The sequence below is a fragment of the Ovis aries genome, chromosome X (genome assembly GCF_016772045.2).
Source record: "Ovis aries strain OAR_USU_Benz2616 breed Rambouillet chromosome X, ARS-UI_Ramb_v3.0, whole genome shotgun sequence".
Taxonomy (NCBI): domain Eukaryota; kingdom Metazoa; phylum Chordata; class Mammalia; order Artiodactyla; family Bovidae; genus Ovis; species Ovis aries.
Window position 1 is genome coordinate 17,929,567 of NC_056080.1, and position 21,528 is coordinate 17,951,094.

A 21,528-nucleotide genomic window follows, 5' to 3' on the forward strand; every position below is an offset into this window, starting at 1 on the left:
TCTCCAGAAGGGTGTGGGGCCATGGCGACTCAAGCAACTCAACATGCACTCAAGACAAGTGCACCTGAAAGGAGGCCACATGTGTCAGCATCTTCTAGAGGCCCCTGGACAGTGTTAGAGCCCAAAGTTTCAAAACTTAATGAAGTAGCGAAAAGAGAAGTAAGGTGCAGCTTTCCAGTTTCCAGCATGACCCTTTCCAGGGTTACCCAGTTGTCCTGCCCCAGGGATGGGCCTGGAGGGAGGGGCTGCCACATCCTCCACACCCAGATCCTGTCAGGGCTCCTCATGGGGCCCGCTCAGAGTCCCGTATGTACGTGTCTCCAGCAAAGACACCGCACAGAGGACTAGTTTCCATGGGAGCAAAAGCAGCTGACAGCAGCAGAGAGGGGACCATATGGTTGGGGGAGATCACCACACCCTCTTAACAGCAGGTACAAGGCACATAAATCCTGGACACCAGATGTAGAACTCATCGTACACATATCGCTTGAGGGTCTTTTTAAAGGGAATCCTGCTCAAAGACAGCCTTTCCAGGGCCTGCTTCCCTCAGTAGAAAAAGACAGAGAGGTAGTTATATGGTGCAGGGTATCAGATCAGGGTGAGGGGACAGGGGACAGTCAGCTGAAGGACAGGCCCCTGCTGAGGACTCTGGAGTTACATTTAGAGGGAGCCGGCAGCAAAGAGTTAGCAACAACCATCAGCCAGGCCCAGAGCACAGGAGGCCACTTAGAATAGTGCCCATCAAGTGAAAACGTTCCCTGTCCCTTTCTCCTGCTCACAGCCACTAAGGAAAGGAGGTGAGGGACGGAGTCAAGGCCAACACCCCGACCCCTGCGGCCCTGCCACGGACCAGCAGCGACAGGGGCGAGGAGTCCGCCCTTTGTATGGGGACCAGTGTGCGGATGAGCACAGGCAGACTCTGAGATCCTGCAGGTTCGAACCCAGACTACCACAATCAAGTGAGTATCTCAATACAGTGAGTCACAGGAGCTTTTTGCCTTCCGAGCACATGGAAAAGTTATGCTCACATATACTATAGTCGATTAAATGTGCAGTTGCATTATATCAGGGGCTTCCCTGATGGCTCAGTGATAGATAAACCCGCCTGCAGTTTATCTCCTGCAGTCTCAATGCAGGAGACACAGGCTGGATCCACAGGTCGGGAAGATCCCCTGGAGAAGCAAATGACAACCCACTGCAGTATTCTTGCCTGGAGAATCCCATGGACAGAGAAGCCTGGCGGGCTATGATCCATGAGGTCTCAAAGAGTCAGACGTGACTGAGCGACTAAACAGCAACAACAAAGCATCATATCTAACAAAACAATGTACAGACTTAATTAAATAATCCTCTATCACTAAAAGATGCTCACCGTCATCTAACGATGCAAAGTTGCCACAAACCTTCAATTTGTTAAAAACAAACAAACAAACGCAGTATCTGTGAAGTGCAGCCAAGCAAAGCACAATTAAACAAGACATGCCTGGGTATCAGCCAGAACCCTTCCAGTGAATGGATTCGGACTGCATTTGCTTCTCCAAGTGTCATTAGGCCTTTCTTTCTGTTAGCTAAGGGTGGCTGGAAAAGTCACGGGAAAGGCCCGGGATATAAGGGACCATGGGAGACAAAAATTAAAATTAACCTCTTTTGAGTCCAACAGGTTCAACACATTAGTTATGCACATAAACCTGATTCTCTCAAAGGCTCCTGCCAGCTCTAAGTGTAAATGAGCATTTATTTCATTAATGCAGACTTCAGCCTCACTCGCTACGAGCCAGGCAGTGGTTAAAGTGCTTCATTCCAGTATCAATAAATTTAATCCACAGAAAAACCCTCCGGGGTAAGTATTATGAGCATCTCTGTTCTACTTATGAAGAAACTTGAGACACAGAGAGGTTAAGTAACATGTCCAAGCTCACAGAGCTAGCAAGTAGTTGAGCCAGACTTTGAACCAAGGCTGTTCACAGCCAGAGATCAGGAGAGACTTCCTGTCCTAAGTTCCACTCCTGGGTATCCAGCAGAGAGGAATGAAACCGCATCTCCACACAGAGGTTTCTATCTGAATGTTCACAGTGGTATTGTTCACAACAGCCAGAAAGGGGAAACAATCTAATGGCCATTAACTGGTAGATGGATAAACAAAAGGTGGTCTAGGGACTTCCTGGGTGGTCCCAGTGGTTAAGAATCCATCTTCCAATGCAGGGAATGTAGGTTTGATCCCTGATCAGGGAACTAAGATCCCACATGCTGCAACTACTGAGCCCACATACTTTATAGCCTGAGTGCTGCCACAAGAGAAGCCTGCAAGCCAAAACTAAAGAAAGCCTGCTGCAAGGAAGATCCAATGCAGCCACAAATCAAACCAAACCAAACCAAAATGCAGTCTTATCCATATGATGGAATACTGTTCAGCCAGAAAAGGAATGAAATACCGATACAGCTACAGCACAGGTGAACATCAGAAAGATTCTGTGAAGCATAAGAAGCTGGGCACAAGGAACTGCATAGGGTATCTTTCTGTTTATAAAAATCTCTAGAGTGGGAACATCTACATAAACAAAGACAGAATAGATCAGTGGTGGGCTGGGGTTGACTGTAAGGTGGCACCATTTTGGGGGAGATGGCAATGCTCAAAAGTTGCTTTGCAGCAGTGGCTGTACAACTTGGAAAATTTACCAGAAACCATCAAAATGTGCACTTTTAATGGGTACATTTATGATATGTGAGTTAAACCTCGATAAAACTGTTGCAAAACCAAAAGTGAAGGGGGCTGACCCTGGTCATAAAGGCCCTTCCTCCTGTTATAGCTGGTTTATAGCTACGGCAAAAAGCCTTCAGAGGAACACCAGAGGGGAGAACTTCAGACCATAAGGTCATGTGAAACCTCTGTCCCTCCTTCCAGGCTCTGAAAACTTCTGGGCATTTGCACAGAAATGCCTCACCACGTCCCTCTGCACCCAACTGGACTGTGGCACCAGGCCGTTGAGATTCCTTTACAGAACCGCTCTGTTTTGCAAAGAGCAATTATATGCAGGGGAATTTCCTACCCCAAATGAGACCCCTTCTTTATTATCCCCCAAACACCCCTGCATTATTTTGCAATGCAAAATTCCTGCCTCAAGCCAATTACTTGGGAAAATGTGATATGCTATAATGAATTATACATGTGTTTTCTTTATGAATTTTTTTCCTCCTTGGGGATGGTAATTATGAGATAAATTGTTGGGGGTTTCAAGTCTTTGAATAACTTCTGGCCCTATCAGAGCCCTCTTGCTATATATTACCAAGCTAACTGGCGGCTTCCAAAGAAAAGGGAAAAAAAAAGTCATTAGACTAGTAAAAAAAAAATATGCCAGTCATACATGCATACATACATACTCACTGATATATACATGTCAATATACATATATATACACATACATATACATATGTAAGTATAATTATCAGAAAAATTGAATGAAAATTCAATACACTTCTTGGGAGATTCTGGTGGGGTCTTCAAAAGTTCCCCATTTTGAGGTGCATGTACCTCCCCTGGTGTTATAACTGAGAAGTCACTTCTGATGCATAAAAGTTCTCTTCAGATAGAGAATGAGTCTCCACTGTGGGCGTCCAGTGGCTGACACACAACAACTCTCTTGTTAAAGAAAAGTCTGTCGAAGCTAGACATTATTCACCCAAACTAAGGCAAAGTCTGTCTACTCTACAGTTTGGTGTTATAGGGATAGAACACAGTCATCTGCCGTTCACAGCGTATACTGAAGCTTTAATATTGTATAATATTGACAGAGGATGAGACGGTTGGATGGCATCACCAACTCGATGGACATGAGTTTGAGCAAGCTCCGGGAGTTGGTGATGAACAGGGAAGCCTGGCGTGCTGCAGTCCATGGGATCGCAAAGAGTCAGATATGACTGAGCGACTGAACTGAACTAATAATATTGTAAGTTCTCTTTCCTAATTCCATCAAACAGAGCTTTGTGATCCTTCCATTACACCTTTGGGGACCATAAACCTTTACTTATTCAAAATCAGTACTTCTTTCCAAGGATCAAAGTTTCTGTTTTGCTTTTAAGTGGGAATAACAAAAAGCCATAGGCAGCTTTCGAGCATCATTCTACTCACTGGTTGAGTAAATGGAAAGCTAGCTCACAGGTTTATATCACTCTTTGGATCCAGTTCCTCGCAACACATAATTGATTCTATCACTGACACACAGCAAAGAAAACGTAAGTGTTCAAATCTGCTAAGAATACCATATTCCCCGTAAGAATCAATTGCCCTTGGAAAAATCATCATATCAATGCATGAGGTGCCAGAATTCCCTAAACTAACAGGCCAGTTTTATGAAGGACCAATAAGATGTCCTGGTAAGTTGTCTGAAGGGTACTGTTACTCAGAATCACTCACGATTCTGAATAATGTGCTATTAACTTACAAGAGATGCCGCCATTTTGTTGGAAAACCTCAAGCAGAGTGCTACACCTGTTCAACCTTGGAAGACAAAGAGGAAAGTAAGGCAACCTGGTTGATGCAACTGGCTGAGCTTGTTATCCTGACAGAACTCAAATGCTCTGAAGTTGGGGACAATACACAGTCCACCTCAATTACCAGTTGCACTCAGGTGTTCGGTGAGTAACTCCCAAAGGACTGCGGCTCCAGCAGCCTGACTCCAGGATGGCCACCCCCTAGCAAGCTTTGTTCTGCTTACCAGCAAAAGTCTCCGTACACGGATTCACTCCTGCAAGACGTTTTGAGGTGCCGAAATCGGAGATCTTCACCACTCCACTATAGGTGTTCACCAGAACGTTATCACCCTTTGGAAAAGGAAGAACATCAAACGCTTAAAGACAGAGTTCAACAAACTCATGTAAAACTGACTTGGGTCTTAACCAAGGGCCATGCATCTCTAGGAAGACTAGATTCTGCTCAATCCACCCCCTGACAGTGCCCGCAGCTCCCGTGATCTGAGACGCAAAGCGACACCCCGGAGGCTCAGACAAGCAAGTACCTTGATATCTCTGTGCACAATCTGGTTTTCATGCAGGTATTTGAGGCCTTCCAGGATCTGCCTGGTGTAGAATTTGATGGTGGGCTCCTTCATCGGCCCCCACTTTGATCGCAGAAGAGCTGAAAGGCTTCCTGGCAGACATAGCAGAAAGCTCCTTAAGGTGATGAAGATTCAAGTATACAGGTTCAGGGAAATAAAATGTGCTGTTTCTAAAATGATGGAAGCACTTGTGCCCACATCACTGTATCTGGCCTAAATGCACAGTCTTTCTTCTGTCTTTATGGCCTGTTTCCCAGATGTGCAAGCAGAGAAGGGACTGGATGAGACTTGGCCCATGAGGCTGACCAGAGGTGGACGGTGGGAAGGAACTCCGGGTGACCCCTGAAACTCAGCCAGGCCACCTTGGAGCTTAGCTCTGTTCAGCTGCAGGGAGTCTGGAAGAGAGCGTGGCAGTGCTCTCTGAACTTGGAGGGCTGGCCTAACACTGTAGGTCCTGCACCAGCATCTCACCCTGAAATCAGAGGTGGACAGGAGCAGAGTGAAGGGCCCCTGAGGGAGACTGGGACTGAGATCACAGGAGGCTGGGGTTCTCCATGCTCACTGTGAGAAGCTCCCAAGGCCAGGTCCCAGGGGCAGGACTGTCTTAATATTATACCCCTATTACACTATGAAACACTGAACCTTGAGGCCAGAAGAAAACCTCCCTTCACCACCTGCTGACCCTGTGTTTCTGAGCTCACTGCCCAGGCCCTTGGCATCAGCTAGTCTCCCTTACACAGTGTGGTGCTATGCCTCAGTTTCTCCATCTGCAGAAGGGGGTACACATCTATCTCCAACTCTGTGGTCATCCTCAGATCTTATACCTGGAATACCAATTCAGATTCTCTGCTTAGGCTATGAGCAGCTTGAGGGAAGAAGAGACTGCACTTCATCTTAAATGTAACCCTCAAAATCTAGCCTTTTCATACTGTTCATGGGGTTCTCAAGACAAGAATACTGAGGTGGTTTGCCATTCCCTTCTCCAGTGGACCACATTTTGTCAGAACTCTCCACCATGACCCGTCCATCCTGGGTGGCCCTAAATGGTATGGCTCATAGTTTCATTGAGACAGACAAGGCTGTGGCCCATGTGATCAGATTGGTTATTTTCCTGTGATTGTGGTTTTCAGTCTGTCTGCTCTCTGATGGAAAAGGGTATGAGGCTTATGGAAGCTTCCTGATGGGAGAGACTGACTGAGGGGAAAATCGGGTCTTGTTCTGATGTTCAAGCTGGATTTAGAAAAGGCAGAGGAACCAGAGATCAAATTGCCAACATCCACTGGATCATCAAAAAAGCAAGAGTTTCAGAAAAACATTTACTTCTGCTTTATTGATTATGCCAAAGCCTTTGACTGTGTGGATCACAATAAACTGTGGAAAATTCTGAAAGAGATGGGAATACCAGACCACCTGACCTGCCTCCTGAGAAATCTGTATGCAGGTCAAGAAGCAACAGTTAGAACTGGACATGGAACAACAGAGTGGCTCCAATTTGGGAAAGAAGTATGTCAAGGCTGTATATTGTCACCCTGCTTGTTTAACTTATATGCAGAGTACATCATGAGAAATACTGGGCTGGAAGAAGCACAAGCTGGAATCAAGATTGCTGGGAGAAATATCAATAACCTCAGATATGCAGATGACACCACCCTTATGGCAGAAAGTGAACAGGAACTAAAGAGCCTCTTGATGACAGTGAAAGAGGAGAGTGAAAAAGTTGGCTTAAAGCTCAACATTCAGAAACCTAAGATCATAGCATTCGGTCCCATCACTTCATGGGAAATAGATGGGGAAACAATGGAAACAGTGTCAGACTTTATTTTGGGGGCTCCAAAATCACTGCAGATGGTGACTGAAGCCATGAAATTAAAAGACACTTGCTACGTGGAAAAAAAGTTATGACCAACCTAGACAGCATATTCAAAAGCAGAGACATTACTTTGCCAACAAAGGTCCATCTAGTCAAAGCTATGGTTTTTCCAGTGGTCATGTATGGATGTGAGAGTTGGACTATAAAGAAAGCTGAGCACCGAAGAATTGATGCTTTTGAACTATAGTGTCAGAGAAGACTCTTGAGAGTCCCTGGACTGCAAGGAGATCCAACCAGTCCATCCTAAAGGAAATCAGTCCAGAATATTCATTGGAAAGACTGATGCTGAAGCTGAAATTCCAATACTTTGGTCACCTGATGTGAAGAACTGATTCATTTGAAAAGACCCTGATGCTGGGAAAGATTGAAAGCAGGAGGAGAAGGGGATGACAGAGGATGAGATGGCTGGATGGCATCACCGACTCAATGGACATGAGTTTGAGTAAACTCCGGGAATTGGTGATAGACACGGAGGCCTGGCATGCTGCAGTCTATGGGGTCGCAAAGAGTCAGACATGACTGTGTGACTGAACTGAACTGCCTGGCTCTTAAGATAATTAGGCTTTTAATGTAATGGCAGGCTCTTAATAACTATGGGTTGAATGAACAATGGAATACAGATTTCAAGGTTTTTAGATTATTATTAATTTTATCATTATTTTCTTAAAATGAGCACTTACTGAGTCCTTGTTCTCTGCCTGGTACCATTTTGAGAGCCTTATATCCATTACCTCATTTACCCAATCCAACACTGAGATAGTGTCATGACTCCCATAATTTTTACTACTCCAATTATTATAGTACTTATTGAAGGCAATGGCACCCCACTCTAGTACTCTTGCCTGGAAAACCCCATGGGCAGAGGAGCCTGGAAGGCTGCAGTCCATGGGGTCACGAAGAGTCGGACATGACTGAGCGATGTCACTTTCACTTTTCATTTTCATGCATTGGAGAAGGAAATGGCAGCCCACTCCAGTGTTCTTGCCTGGAGAATCCCAGGGATGGGGGAGCCTGGTGGACTGCCGTCTATGGGGTCACACAGAGTTGGACACGACTGAAGCAACTTAGCAGCAGCAGCAGCAGCATTAACACTCTAATTTTAAAATTTATTCACAGAAAATTGAGGTCACACAGCTTGCAGATGGAAGGACCAACTGAAACTAGACAGTGGGCTCCAGATGGGTGGGACTCCTACCCCCACATACTACTGCCAGTTTTCAGGGACTTTGTGGATCAAGCACTGCTCTTCACTTTTACAGTCAACATGTTATTTTGCAATGTCATTAAAAACACCTCTGTTCCCTCTCCTCCAAAGCATATTTCAACTCCTAGACTGTGAAGGCCTCAAGGCCAGAGACTATGCTTTATTCATTTCTATGTCTCTAGTGCTTGGCCCAGCGGCTGGCATGCAGCAGATCCTCAATGAATATTTGATGACTGAACTACCAGATCAGGGCTGGACTGTTCATGTGACATTGCAAAATCTGCATCTGACTCCTCTGGGAAACAAAAGCCCTCCCACACCTAACACATCTGTCATTTTTTAATGGCAGGATGGATAACAGTGCTCGTGTTGTATTTTTGTCAGTGATTTTCACGGTGTGAGACCAGAAGACCAGCAAGCACTCACCCCCAGGCACTTGCTCCATAAATATCTTGATGTAGCCATCCTCGGACATGGAGCCTAGGTATTGAACAATGTTGCGGTGCTTGAGGTACTTGTGCAGGGCGATCTCCTCGTGCAGAGGCTGGGAGTACCTGGGAGCAAAAACAAAGCCAGTGTCACCTGCCAGCTCCCTGGGGCTTGGGGTCCACATCGTGTCCTGCCGGTACCTGCTCTGCTGCCAGCCATCTCTTCTTTCCGGGAATGTTCTCTCCCCAGGCTCCCAGGAGACTACTTGGCTTCCCATCTGTTCTAGTCTTACTCTGCAAACTCACTCCAGCAATAATCACCTAATGGCCCTCCCAGCCTCAGCCTCTGGCCTCTTTGGTCTGTTCTCCTCCAGCTGCCACAATCCTCCTTCCTAAAACACACACCTCATCTTATTACTTCCCTTCACAAAGTCCACATAAAGACTTCAGTGCTGGGGACTTCCCTCATGGTCTAGTGGTTGAGAATCTGCCTTCCCATGCAGGGGACGTGGGTTTGATCCCTGGTCAGGAAACTAGGATCCCGCATGCTGCGGGGCAACTGGGCCCACAGGCTGCGACTGTTGAACTGTGCTCTCTGGAGCCCACATGCTACATCCAAAGCCACAGCGCACAGGACCCCACAGGCCCCAATGAAGATCCAATGCAGCCAGATACATAAATAAATATTCAACAGAAACCACACTGCTTAACATGGCACACAAGGACCTTCAAACCCAGGTCAGACTACATCTTTAAAACTGTCTGCCTCGTCCCAAGAGCCCCCCAGTGCCCTGCATCTTACAGTCAAGTCACAGCAGACAATTTGTTCATGCCAGCAGCTTCTCCCAACAAACAACTGCAACACCCCATCCATCGTGAAAATAAGAGACAGAATACTGGACAAGGAATTCAAGACACTGGATCCTAGTCTTGTTTCTTCATGTCCTTGGAGAAGTCATCTAACCTTCTTAGCCTTAGAAGGTGGACAAGTTCATTTCAGATCCTGGCTTATAACTCAAATATCATAATGCTCAATCCCATTAAAAAGGAATGGATGAACATGTGAATAAATAAAAGAGTAAATGATGAAGGGCCTTGTTGTCATTTAGTTGCTCAGTCATGTCCAACTTTTTATGACCCCATGGACTGTAGCCCGCCAGGCTCCTCTGTTCATGGATTCTCCAGGCAAGAATACTGGAGTGGGTTGCCATTTCCTCCTCCAGGGGATTTTCCTGACCCAGGGATCGAACCCGAGTTTCCTGCATTACAGGTGGATTCTTTACCATCGAGCCACCAGGGAAGCCCAATGAAGGGTTCTACAGCAGCTAGAAATCACTTCTACTCTATCCCGAATAATTTACTGAGCCCCTGGACGTAGGGATGTTTGCACATATCCATCAGCGTTCATCACTGAAGGCAACATTGAGGACATGGTCAGAGCATGTCTGCGGAGCAGGGAGCTGCCATTTCTCATACCATGGTCATTACTGTGTATGTTGCTTCTCTACAAAAACATTTAACAGTCAACACGTTCTTGTTTAGAATTAGGAGGCGTATGAATTTTAAATGGAATAAACATTTAGTTAACACTCTAAAAAACGTATGAGAAACAAATTGCTAGTACTGGTGGTTAAAAAAATACTCTAAAATCTATGGGTGAGGTTGAAAGGCAGGGTACTGTAAAAAAAAAGTCTATTGCAGAAAACCAAATTTCTTTTTACCACATTTTCTGCAATGATACACCTGAATACATCATAGCCATTTAAAATTGTTACAATGGGAACTAAGGCACTGAGTCACATTTAAAAATATTGGCAAACAAATATTAATGTAAAAATGTTCATTTCTACCTGATGGGTGGGAAAAAACTACAGTCCTCTTTTAAAATGTGACTCTGTAATTCACATGCCTGTAAGTGAAGTTGTTCCATTTTCTTGATCCATTTACAACATGCAGAGCATAAAAGCAGATCACCCTTATGAGAAAAAAAAAACTTATAACTTCTTGATGACAGAAAGCTTTCACCCTTACTCCCTCCTCTGTACCATCAGTGGGGCACATGGGACCTGGGGTATGGGGTGGCAGCTGCGAAGGCCCGCCTGACTTGCCTGCTGTCTCTCTCTGGAATTTCTTTGATGGCTATTCGCACTTGATTGCTCAGATCTCTGCCAGCGTACACGACTCCATACGTGCCCTTCCCCAGCACCACTCTCTCACCTTTCTCATCATGGTCGTACTCATACTATAGAAAGAAAGTAATGAGATAAAAAAGTCCACACACTGTCCTGCAATTCAAAAAAAATTACAAATAACATTATTTGAGTACCAGGCAGGTTACATTTCTTAAGTATTTTTAATTAATTACTTTGAAGGAGTAGAGTTCTGAGTTACTCATATATTCATAATATGGTTTAATGAAATGAAATATAAGAAATTTAAAACTATAGCTCATTTGTAACTTGGTGGGCTGACCTGTTGGAGATCTCTCTCCACTTTAATGCTGCAATTTTAAAAATACTTCTAAGCAACTATACTCCAAGAAAAAATTATTTAAAATTTTTTAAAAAGACAAAATAAACATGCGTCTAATCATGTTGAGTACCACAAACAGGTGCCTTCCTGCATGATGTCTATCAACTCGTCAGGAAAGCAACCACTTACTATATAGCCCAGAAGAGAACTGAAGGCAAATAAAACTGATTTCATACAAAGTACACATGCTGCCCCACCCCTACTTTTAGAGGTACAGATCTAGCACTAAACACATACTGCAAAATTCCACCTGTCATTAGTATTGCTCTTTTACTCCCCCAATCTTATCATCAAAAACCTGTGGGACTTCCCTGGTGGTCCAGTGGTTAGGGCTCCGTGCTTCCACTGCCGGGGGCATGGATTCAATCCCTGGTTGGGGAACCAAGATCCCACATGCCATGTGGTGCGGCCAAAAAAATAAAGTAACAAAAAATTGTACAGCTTCATTCCAGTTCGTTCTTCTCAGTGATAAAAACAAATGGAACTCCAGGCTGAGCAATATTTATTTAAAGCAGAAGTAGTCAGGCATTCTTTCTGTTATTTTCTATGTCCCACCATGCCTCCTTACAGAAGTGCATGGGACATGCATATGTGTCCCTTCCCACCCACATCTAGGGATGCGCACAACAATTATCATTACTAGTGGGTCCCATCACTGTCTGATTTAACCAGACATCAGCCAGACAACCAGACATTCATAACAGGCTTTTATCTCCCACCTTCCTCTGCCCCCACATTTGTTACCTTCAAAGGGCATCACTCAGTTCATTTTTACAACTAACTTTGATTCTAAGCTAAGAATTCGAGTACCTGACTCAATTATGAAAATGAATCCCTTTGATATTTTCTGAAAGAAACCTCAAAGAACTAATTTCAGCTCACTTGAAAGTATAATTAAAACTCACTAAATTACATGGATCTGAATTAGTGGTAAGTCTGACAAATTATGCAAGATTTAAACACATGTGTAGTGGTGTTGTATCTGTGAACCATCACTATACTGTCCAAAAAAAGCTTACGATGATCCTTTCTGAATATTATTTTCTTAATATTAAGAAATTAACATTAATTTCTGAACATCAATATCATTATATTTAATATATGCAGTAGATATAACTAAAGTCATTTCAGACATAAATGAAAAAGTCTGCTTCTAGTCGTCCAACTATTGCTCTTGTGGTTTTACAAATATTAATTAGCATAGAAAAAGCTTTTCTGTCAGTTGTACACCAAAGGGAATTTTAGTCTAGTCCATGTCAGATTTTTCTTACAAATTCTGGTTGATGGGGTCCCAAAGTAATGAGGCTTTTCTATAGAGATGCATTAAATTTAATCTCTGACAGTCATGAAATAGTGGTTGCTAGCTTGTTCATAAATGATTACTTAAAAATACACACAAAGAACTTTCCACAAAAAAATGGGACATTTTCTTTAAGTTTCAAAAGCACAATAAATAACTTTTTCCATGTTCCAGGTCTTCTGCGACTCACCTCTAAGGTATCCCCATCAGTCTCTCCCTCCAGCTCCACTGTGCTGCCCACTCCATTGGCTATCATCTCTTTGACCAAAGAGCAAAACCTAGAACACCAATCACAAAGATGCTGTTAACTATGATCATTCCTATTCCTTACCTCAAACTTATCCTTATTACATTAAACTGCGATTATAAACTACAAGTTACAGAGCAATCACTCTACCCCTTGAACTGACATGGTACTTTTCTGACATGGCACTTTTCTGACATGGCTATCTAATCTAGTTTAAATACCCATACGATATGCATCCCCACCAACTGGGTGGCTCATTGATACTTGAATACCCCAAGTGTCAGAGAACTCATTACCTCACAAGGCAACCCATCCTTCACTGAACTCGATGAGAAATGCCTCACTTATATTGAACTAAGACTTCTTTTATGGGGGTCCCATTAACAGACTGCTTAGAATTAGTCTCTTTCGTGCATAACTGCCCATTAAATAGGTACTGGGTTGGCCAAACAATTTGTTCAGGCTTTTCCGTAGCATCTTATGGGAAAAAAAAAAAAAAAAAACTGGAAGAAACTTTCTGGCCAACCCAACACATAATTCTATCTTCTCCCTGTAAGTCTTTCCTTCTTGTGCCTTCAATGTTTCCCCTAGTACTTGTTAATAAATAATTTCATTAACTGGTAATTCCTCAAAGGTATCCCTGTGCTATATTATTCTTCAAGTCTGGCCCCGAGACCAGTGTTTCATGGGTAATTTAATCAGTGCTGAGGATATTGCTGGTGGGGGGTGGGGGCGGCGGGCTTGCCAGGTGGCTCAGTAATAAAGAATCTGTCTGCTGAACAGGAGGCACGGGTTTGATCCTTGGGTCAGGGAAGTCCCCTGGAGAAGGAAATGGCAACCCACTCTAGTATTCTTGCCTAGGAAATCCATGGACAGAGGAACCTGGTAGGCTTTAGTCCATGGGGTCACAAAAGAATTATGACACAACTGAGTGACTCAGAATGAGTACGAAGGATAGTGGGATCATCACCTCCCAAGTTGCCAATACTCTAGCTCTTAGTGACAAATAAGGTCCTGCATAAGGGGAGGGTGAGAAGGAAATGCATAAGACAACCTCATCGTTCTCTTCATGTAGATTAAGCTTAATATCAACTCTAATCCATAGATCTTCCTCACAAATGCTGGCTGAGCCACATCAGCCACTCCCTAAACTTGTGCAGTTGTTTCTTTGCATATAAATGACTTGCCTCAGAAGGTCTGTATTCAGTATTCTCTCTTAGGGTAGCAGGGAAGAATATTGCAGACTAAGGGAATTTCTACAAAACATTAAAATGTTCTTCTCTAACACATCCCATCTCCACTTCTTCTAAACTTTGAAAGCTGGGGAACGTGGTAAGTCAGGCTTCTTAGGAAACATATCGTATGCACTCAACACAATAACATTGAAAAAATGGTCAAATGTTGAGAACATGGAACAACTGGAACCCTCATACATAACTGGTGGCAGTATAAATTGATATGACCACTTTGGAAAAGTACTGGCAGTATCTACCAAAGCTGAATATAAACCTCCCCTATAATCTAATAACTCCATTTCTAAGTACATACTGTACAGAAATCAACGAGTATGTTCACTGAAAGGCACGCACAAGGGTGTTCACAGCAGTTTTGATGATAATGGCTCCAAACTGGAAATAATTCACATGTTTGCTAGAACAGATAAACTCATATATATCCACAGTGGAATACTATAAAGTGAAAAAAAAGATGAACTAATACTTACAATATGGCTGAAATCATAGAGAAAGAAGTGGGAAATAAGAGTACCTACTTTATGATTCTATTTATTCGAAGTTTAAGAACAGGCAAAACTAACTATTGATGATAGAAATCAAAATAATTACCACTGGGAATGCGTTTAATGACTAGGAAGGGGCATGGAGCACCTGCTGGGGTGCCGATACATTTACCACACTGTATGCACTTCACTTGTATGTACGTGACATCTCAATTAAAAAATAATTTAAACACATGGCAAGAAAAGGCACTGAGGACAGAATGAGTGTCAGAAAGCTAAACTCTGTAGTAAAAGGATGTTGTACATGACATTTGACAGCATTTTCCAACTCTAAGTTGAAAATTGTGACCCAAGCGTTCTCTGGGTTGATATTTTGTCTGATTTCTAAATATGTTGTGATAATGACTATCTGAGACACACTGAATTAAAACGTTCTCAAATTACATGATGCAAGCTCTCAGAAACAAACTATGAATAAAGGAATCTTCCTCAACCTGATAAAGGTTACCTATGGAAAACGTACCAGTAATATCATGCTTAATGGTGAAAGACCAGATGCTTTCCTCCTAAGTTCAGGAACAAGTCAAGGATGTCTTCTCTCACCACTTCTACTCAACATTATACCAGAGAGTCTAGTCGGGACAATTTGGCAAGAAAAAGAAAGAAAGGCATCCAGGTTGGAAAGGAAGAACTCCTAACTATCACTCTCTGCAGATGACATGATCGTGTATACAGGAAATCCTAAGGAATTCAATAAAAACTATTAGAACTAATTAGTGAGTGCCAATTTGCAGGACACTAAATCAATATAAAAAAATCAAGTGTATTTCTATACACCAGCAATGAACAATCTGAAAATAAAATTTGAAAAACTCCACTTACAACAGTATCAAAAACAAGAAGATACACACACACACACACACACACACACACACATATATATATATATAACAAAAAAAGTATAAGACTTATACATTGAAACAACAAAAATTGTTGAAAGAAAGACAACCTAAACAAATAGAAAGAAATGCTATGGATGGAAGACTTAATATGGTTAGGGTGGCAAAGCCTCTCAAATTGATCTACATATCCAGGGTAATACCTGCCAAAACCCCAGTGACCTTTCCTGAAGAAATCAACAAGCTGATTCTAAGATTCACACAGACATGGAAGTACTGGCAATAGTTAATATGACTATGAGAAACAGAACCAAATTGGAGGACTCACATTTTCTGATTTTACAACTTATTACAATACTATAATAATCAAGAAAATGTGGGAGCATCATAAGGATAGACATACAGATCAATGGAACAGAAGTGAAAGTCCAGAAATAAATGTTTACATTTATGGTCAACTAATTTTTCTTTTAAGTGCCAATACCATTCAATGGAAGAAAACACAGTCTTTTCAACAAACAGTATTGAGATAACCACATATTCATGTATAGAAGATTGAAGTTGGACCCCCTACCTCATACCATATAAAAAGAAACCTCAAAATGGATCAGAGACCTAAATATTAGAGCTAAAATTATAAAACCCTTCAAAAGAGAAAATCTTGAGTTAGGCAAAGCCCTCTTAGATATGACATCAAAAGCACAAATGACAAAAGAAAAAATAGATTGGACTGCCACAAAATTTAAAACTTTCATGCTGCAAATGACACCAGCAGCAGAGTAAAAACACAACCCACAGAATGGGAGGAAACACTGACAATTCATACAGCTGATAAGGGCCTTGTATCCAGAAGGTAAAAGGAACTCTTAAAACTCATTAACAAAAATACCAACCACCCAATTAAAAATGGGCAAAGTTCAGAGAAACTTGTCAAATTTTCGCTAGGTGAGCCAACTTAATGTCACCAGTAATGAGACAAAGATATTGGATGTCTCCCAGTGTGATATAGTGAGTAGGATATGGCATCACATCCATGGTATTCCCACCCCAAAAGCAAAACATTAACATATTCATGGGGGAACAGCAAACTAACCCTAACTGAAGGATTGTATACGATAAACAGTATTCTTTGAAGGGGACTATGCAGACGTGACAGCTAAATGTTACCATATGATCCTGCATCAGATCATGAGCCAGAGAAAAAATATTTTTTTGTTTCACTATAAAGGACATCAGTGGGACACTATATAAAATTTGGATAAGGTTTGTAAATGACAGTGCCACATCAATCTCTCTTTCCTCTTCTGATAACTGCACTGTGATTACATAAGCGAATGTTCTTGTGTTTAGGGAAACATGCAGTCAAGTACTGAGAGGTGATGGACCATCATGTCTACAACTTACTCTTCAACAGTTCAGAAAAAGATAGTCATCTGTCTACAGAGACAACGTAAAACAAACATGGTCACAAATGGTTAACACTGGGATGTTCTTAGTGAAACATGGAAATTCTTTGTACTATTTTTTGAACCATTCTTATAGGTCTGAATATGTTCCAAAATAAAAAGTTAAAAAATTATCTTAATTTGGCAAAGAATTTGAGTAGGTAGTTCTCCAAAGGAAATACATAAATGGCTAATAAGACCCTGAAAAGATGCTCAGCATTATTAATTGTTCAGTTCAGTTGCTCAGTTGTGTCCGACTCTTTGCGACCCCATGGACTGCAACACACCAGGCCTCCCTGTCCATCACCAACTCCTGGAGTTTACTAAAACTCATGTCCATTGAGTTGGTGATGCCATCCAACCATCTCATCCTCTGTCGTCCCCGTCTCTTCCAGCCTTCAATCTTTCCCAGCATCAGGGTTTTTTCAAATGAGTCAGCTCTTCGCATCAGGTGGCCAAAGCATTGGAGCTTCAGCTTCAACATCAGTCCTTCCAATGAACACCCAGGACTGATCCTCTTTAGGACGGACTGGTTGGATCTCCTTGCAGTCCAAGGGACTCTCAATAGTCTTCTCCAACACCACAGTTCAAAAGCATCAACTCTTTGCTGCTCAGTTTTTTTTATAGTCCAACTCTCACATCCATACATGATTACTGGAAAACCATAGCCTTGACTAGATGGACCTTTGTTGGAAAAGTAATTTCTCTGCTTTTTAATATGCGGAAACAGTGACAGACTTAATTTTGGGGGGCTCCAAAATCACTGCAGATGGTGCTATAGCCATGAAATTAAAAGATGCTTCCTCCTTGGAAGAAAAGTTATTAGTCGTTAGGGAAATGCAAAACAAAACCACAATGGGATTCTACCTAACACTCAGTATGATGGCTAGAATAAAAAGGACAGACAATAACAAGTATTGGGAGGATGTGGTGAAATTGGAACCCCCATATGTTGCTGATAGGAATGTCAATTGGGAAAACAATCTGGCTGTTCTTCAAAGTTAAATACAGAATTACTTGTAAGACCCAGTAATTTGACTCCAAGAGACATTAAAACATTAAGTTCACATGAAAACCTGCATGTGAATGTTCATGGCAGCATTATTCGCAATAGCCAAAATGTGAAAATAACCCAAATGCCTTTCAAGTAATGAACAGACAAATCAAATATATCCAGACAATGGAATATTATTTAGCCAAAAAAAGGAATGAAGTTCTGAATCATGTTACAACATGGATGATACTTGAAAACTTAATGACACAAGGAGGATGCTAGTCACAAGAGCTCATGTATTATATGATTATATATATATATATATATATATATATATATATGAAACATCAAGAATAGGCAAATTCATAAAGACAGAAAGTAGATTCAGTGTCTGTACAGGACTGAGATTGGAGGATTAAGTTGAGAGAAAATGGGCAGAGACTGTTAATGGATACTAGTTTTCTTTTGGGGTGATTAAACTATTCTAACATTAGACTATGGTGATGGCTGAAAAACTGTGAACATACTAAAAAAAAAAGATGAAACTGTACAATTTAAAATGAGAAAATTGCATGCTAGGTGAATTACATCTCAATAAAGCTGTAAAAATTGTTTCTCATAAGGTAAAACTGTGAAGAAAGCTGAGCCCCAAAGAATTGATGCTTTTGAACTGTGGTGTTGGAGAAGACTCTTGAGAGTTCCTTGGACTGCAAGGAGGTCCAACCAGTCCATCCTAAAGGAGATCAGTCCTGGGTGTTCATTGGAAGGACTGATGCTAAAGCTGAAACTCCAGTACTTTGGCCACCTCATGTGAAGGGTTGACTCATTGGAAAAGACTGATGCTGGGAGGGATTGGGGGCAGGAGGAGAAGGGGATGACAGAGGATGAGATGGCTGGATGGCATCACCGACTCGATGGACGTGAGTCTGAGTGAACTCCGGGAGTTGGTGATGGACAGGGAGGCCTGGCGTGCTATGATTCATCGGGTCGCAAAGAGTCGGACACAACTGAGCAACTGAACTAAACTGAAGGTAAAACTTAAGGGAAGGCAGTATAGTAAATACTTTTCACAACAGAGACCCTTTAAAAGTGACCCACCGTTATCAGACTGAAAATATCTGAATCAGATTATAACTCACCTACTGCACTGGTTTTCAGTGGAAAAGTAGATTTGAAAGTCATCAGAATTATCATGGACGTAAAGAAAACAACACCGTTCGTCGAACTTGGATATGCTATAAAGTTTCAAAACACAAGAATGCTTATTTATATAGTTTGATATCAATTTAAATTGTTGGAGAAAAATCTAATAACAGCTTTTCTTCCAGTTTACAAATCTGAAAGTTTCATTACAGTTTTAACAAATCTCCCCCACACCAAAATGACTCCAATTTCTCCATGAAATTTAAATCAGAGGGGCATTTAATCTTGCTTATATTTGAGTCTGTATTCATTGACAGACTTTATTATACTTTAAGAACTTACTATATATTCAGTGCTAAGCAAAGCATATGGGAAGCAAGAAGGGGAATAAAATACGGTCTCTATCTTCAAGAGTTTATAAGGTCATAAAAAAGGTAACTGTGAAATTATTATGGTATCAAAGAAATTTCTGGACTTGAAAAATGGCACAGCATCTGTGGTCACATAAAGCAAATGGAAATAAACATGGCCACTTAGCTCAAGAAAGGCCTTTAAATGATATCTGGTCCATCCACACCAAAGGCCTGGATCTGACTCTACAGCTTCTCAAACAGGCAAAGTTCACTGTGCCTGGAATCCCCAGTGACAGAAAATTATTATAGTCCATCTCCTGATGGGTTTCATAGCTAGAAAGTTCTTTACCTGCACTGTGCCAAAGATGGTGCAAAAGGCTAGATTCCCTTCTATGGTTAGCCCTTTGAATAAATGAGGCCACTTTATCTTGTTCTTTCTAAGTCATCTCTTCCTAAAGTCATAGCATCTTTGACCATCCGTTACATGTTATGGATTACATGACAAGAAGTAGACACAATTAATAGTACAGGGTGATTCAAAGTGAATTAGAACTAGGTTACACACGAGTAACTTTTGAAAACCAATTTTTAAAGGACTACCACAGTTGTTTGGATAGCACTGGGAATGCTCAACACATGCTCTTCATGTCACATTGGTTCCAGGGTTTAGTTCACCCCAGGCCCTTTGCACAACCCTGTTGATGGCTGAAATGGCAGCAAGAGGTATCTCTATGAGATGGTACAAACAGAAGGTTCTTGACTGTATGTTAACATACAACTTAGTTCCTGAGTAGTACATTTTTGAGAATGTTCAACACATTTTGAATTATCTTAAATTTTCTGAGCAGTGTCATTCAAAGACATGACTGTTCTTAAATGATTTCCCTCCCTTTAAAAGTGAGATAAATACTACTCCAAAGAACCTGCCTGCCAATGAAGGAGATGCAGGTTTGACCCCTGGGTCAGGAAGATCCCCTGGAAAAAAAAATGGCAACTCACTCCAGTATTCTTGCCTGGGAAACCCCAAGAACAGAGGAGCCTGGTGGGCTACAGTCCATGGGGTCACAAAAGAGTGGGACACAACTTGGAGACTAAACAACAACAATGTCTAGGAAAGGATCATGCTACATCTAGAGGTAACAGGGGTTCATTCAGTGGCCTGTGGTCTCAGAATCAGAGAAACTATGAAGGTACTGAAACCCAGAGAGGCTGAGTGATTTTCTCAAGGTCAAACAGCAAAAGAGGGATTAGAACTCACATCTACTCCAGAGTTGCTCCTACCCTTGGGGGTGTTGGCAGGCTCAGACTCAGAGTGTAGCCACACAGTTCAGACCCAAATGGTTACCACTCCTGAGCCAAATAGCAAGTGGCAGACCTCTCCTGGGAATACACCATCCTACCCACCTGCTAATCGCAATGCCCTTACTCTGCCCAGGAGAGCCAAGTTACCATGTAACTCCCAGCTGCAGTTCTGGGGGGTCTCTGAGCACTTGAACATCATTGGTTTAAAGAAGAAACACTTTCTCTCTCTACACACATAACTTCATTTTTAAAATAAGTTTGAGACACGAGAATTTTGTCTGTTGGATACAAAAGCAGCTGCTCTGCTATAAATAAGCCAAGAAGCCATTACTAGCAGCACATTATAAACAAGTTTGGGCAGGGCGACACATGAGAAAAGTCCGTTTTGGATTCTGTTGAAAATGAGAACATCACATATTATAACTAAATAGAAACGTTAAGGTGATTAAAACATCATTATTTGTATTAAAACAATAATTACATTTCTTTTATGCTCTTACCTTATTCCTCTAATGGAAGAAGCTGTAAAATTCCATTCGTGAATTTGTTTCTGCAAGATTCAAGGACAAAAGTCAGTATTTTGATCTTTTCCATGTAAAAAATCATTTTTGGTCTCATTGTATGGTGAATCACTTCTGCTATTTTTCACTTTCAGTAGAATTTAGCACTTAAAGCAAAGTCGTTTGCATACCTTGGAACACCAGAAACATTTTCTATATTGTAAAAATTTCATTTGTATCTCTAATCCAGTTCAGAACTAACAAACTAAATTTGAAACAGAAACAACAGGCACACTGTACGTACACAGTGAGTGGCCTCTCATTTTCTGTCACCATACCCGGAAAACTCTAAGAGAAGTTTGGGAACAGCCCACCCAAGTTGAATGACTGACAAAGATGTCTGGAGAGGCAAGAATGTGGCAGACACCAGACAGTATTCATCAATCTCTCCCCACCCCCTGTACCTGGCTAGACTACATTTCCCAGCTTCCTATGTGGCTAGGTGTGGTCATATCGATGGAG

The 21,528-nt window shown here is 41.9% G+C and overlaps 1 protein-coding gene across 2 annotated transcripts in view; it reads right to left on the reverse strand.

Moving 5' to 3' along the window:
- The window catches only part of MAP3K15 (mitogen-activated protein kinase kinase kinase 15), a 148,306-nt gene that overhangs the window by 20,890 nt on the left and 105,888 nt on the right, over nucleotides 1-21,528 (reverse strand). For both annotated transcript variants that reach the window (XM_060407716.1, XM_042242252.2), the window contains exons 12-18: nucleotides 21,007-21,056; nucleotides 18,848-18,943; nucleotides 12,576-12,663; nucleotides 10,662-10,795; nucleotides 8,552-8,679; nucleotides 5,013-5,143; nucleotides 4,713-4,818 (exon numbers count right to left, since the gene is read on the reverse strand). In XM_060407716.1, coding sequence (XP_060263699.1) covers nucleotides 4,713-4,818; nucleotides 5,013-5,143; nucleotides 8,552-8,679; nucleotides 10,662-10,795; nucleotides 12,576-12,663; nucleotides 18,848-18,943; nucleotides 21,007-21,056 — 733 coding nt within the window. The remainder of the gene's footprint in view (nucleotides 1-4,712; nucleotides 4,819-5,012; nucleotides 5,144-8,551; nucleotides 8,680-10,661; nucleotides 10,796-12,575; nucleotides 12,664-18,847; nucleotides 18,944-21,006; nucleotides 21,057-21,528) is intronic.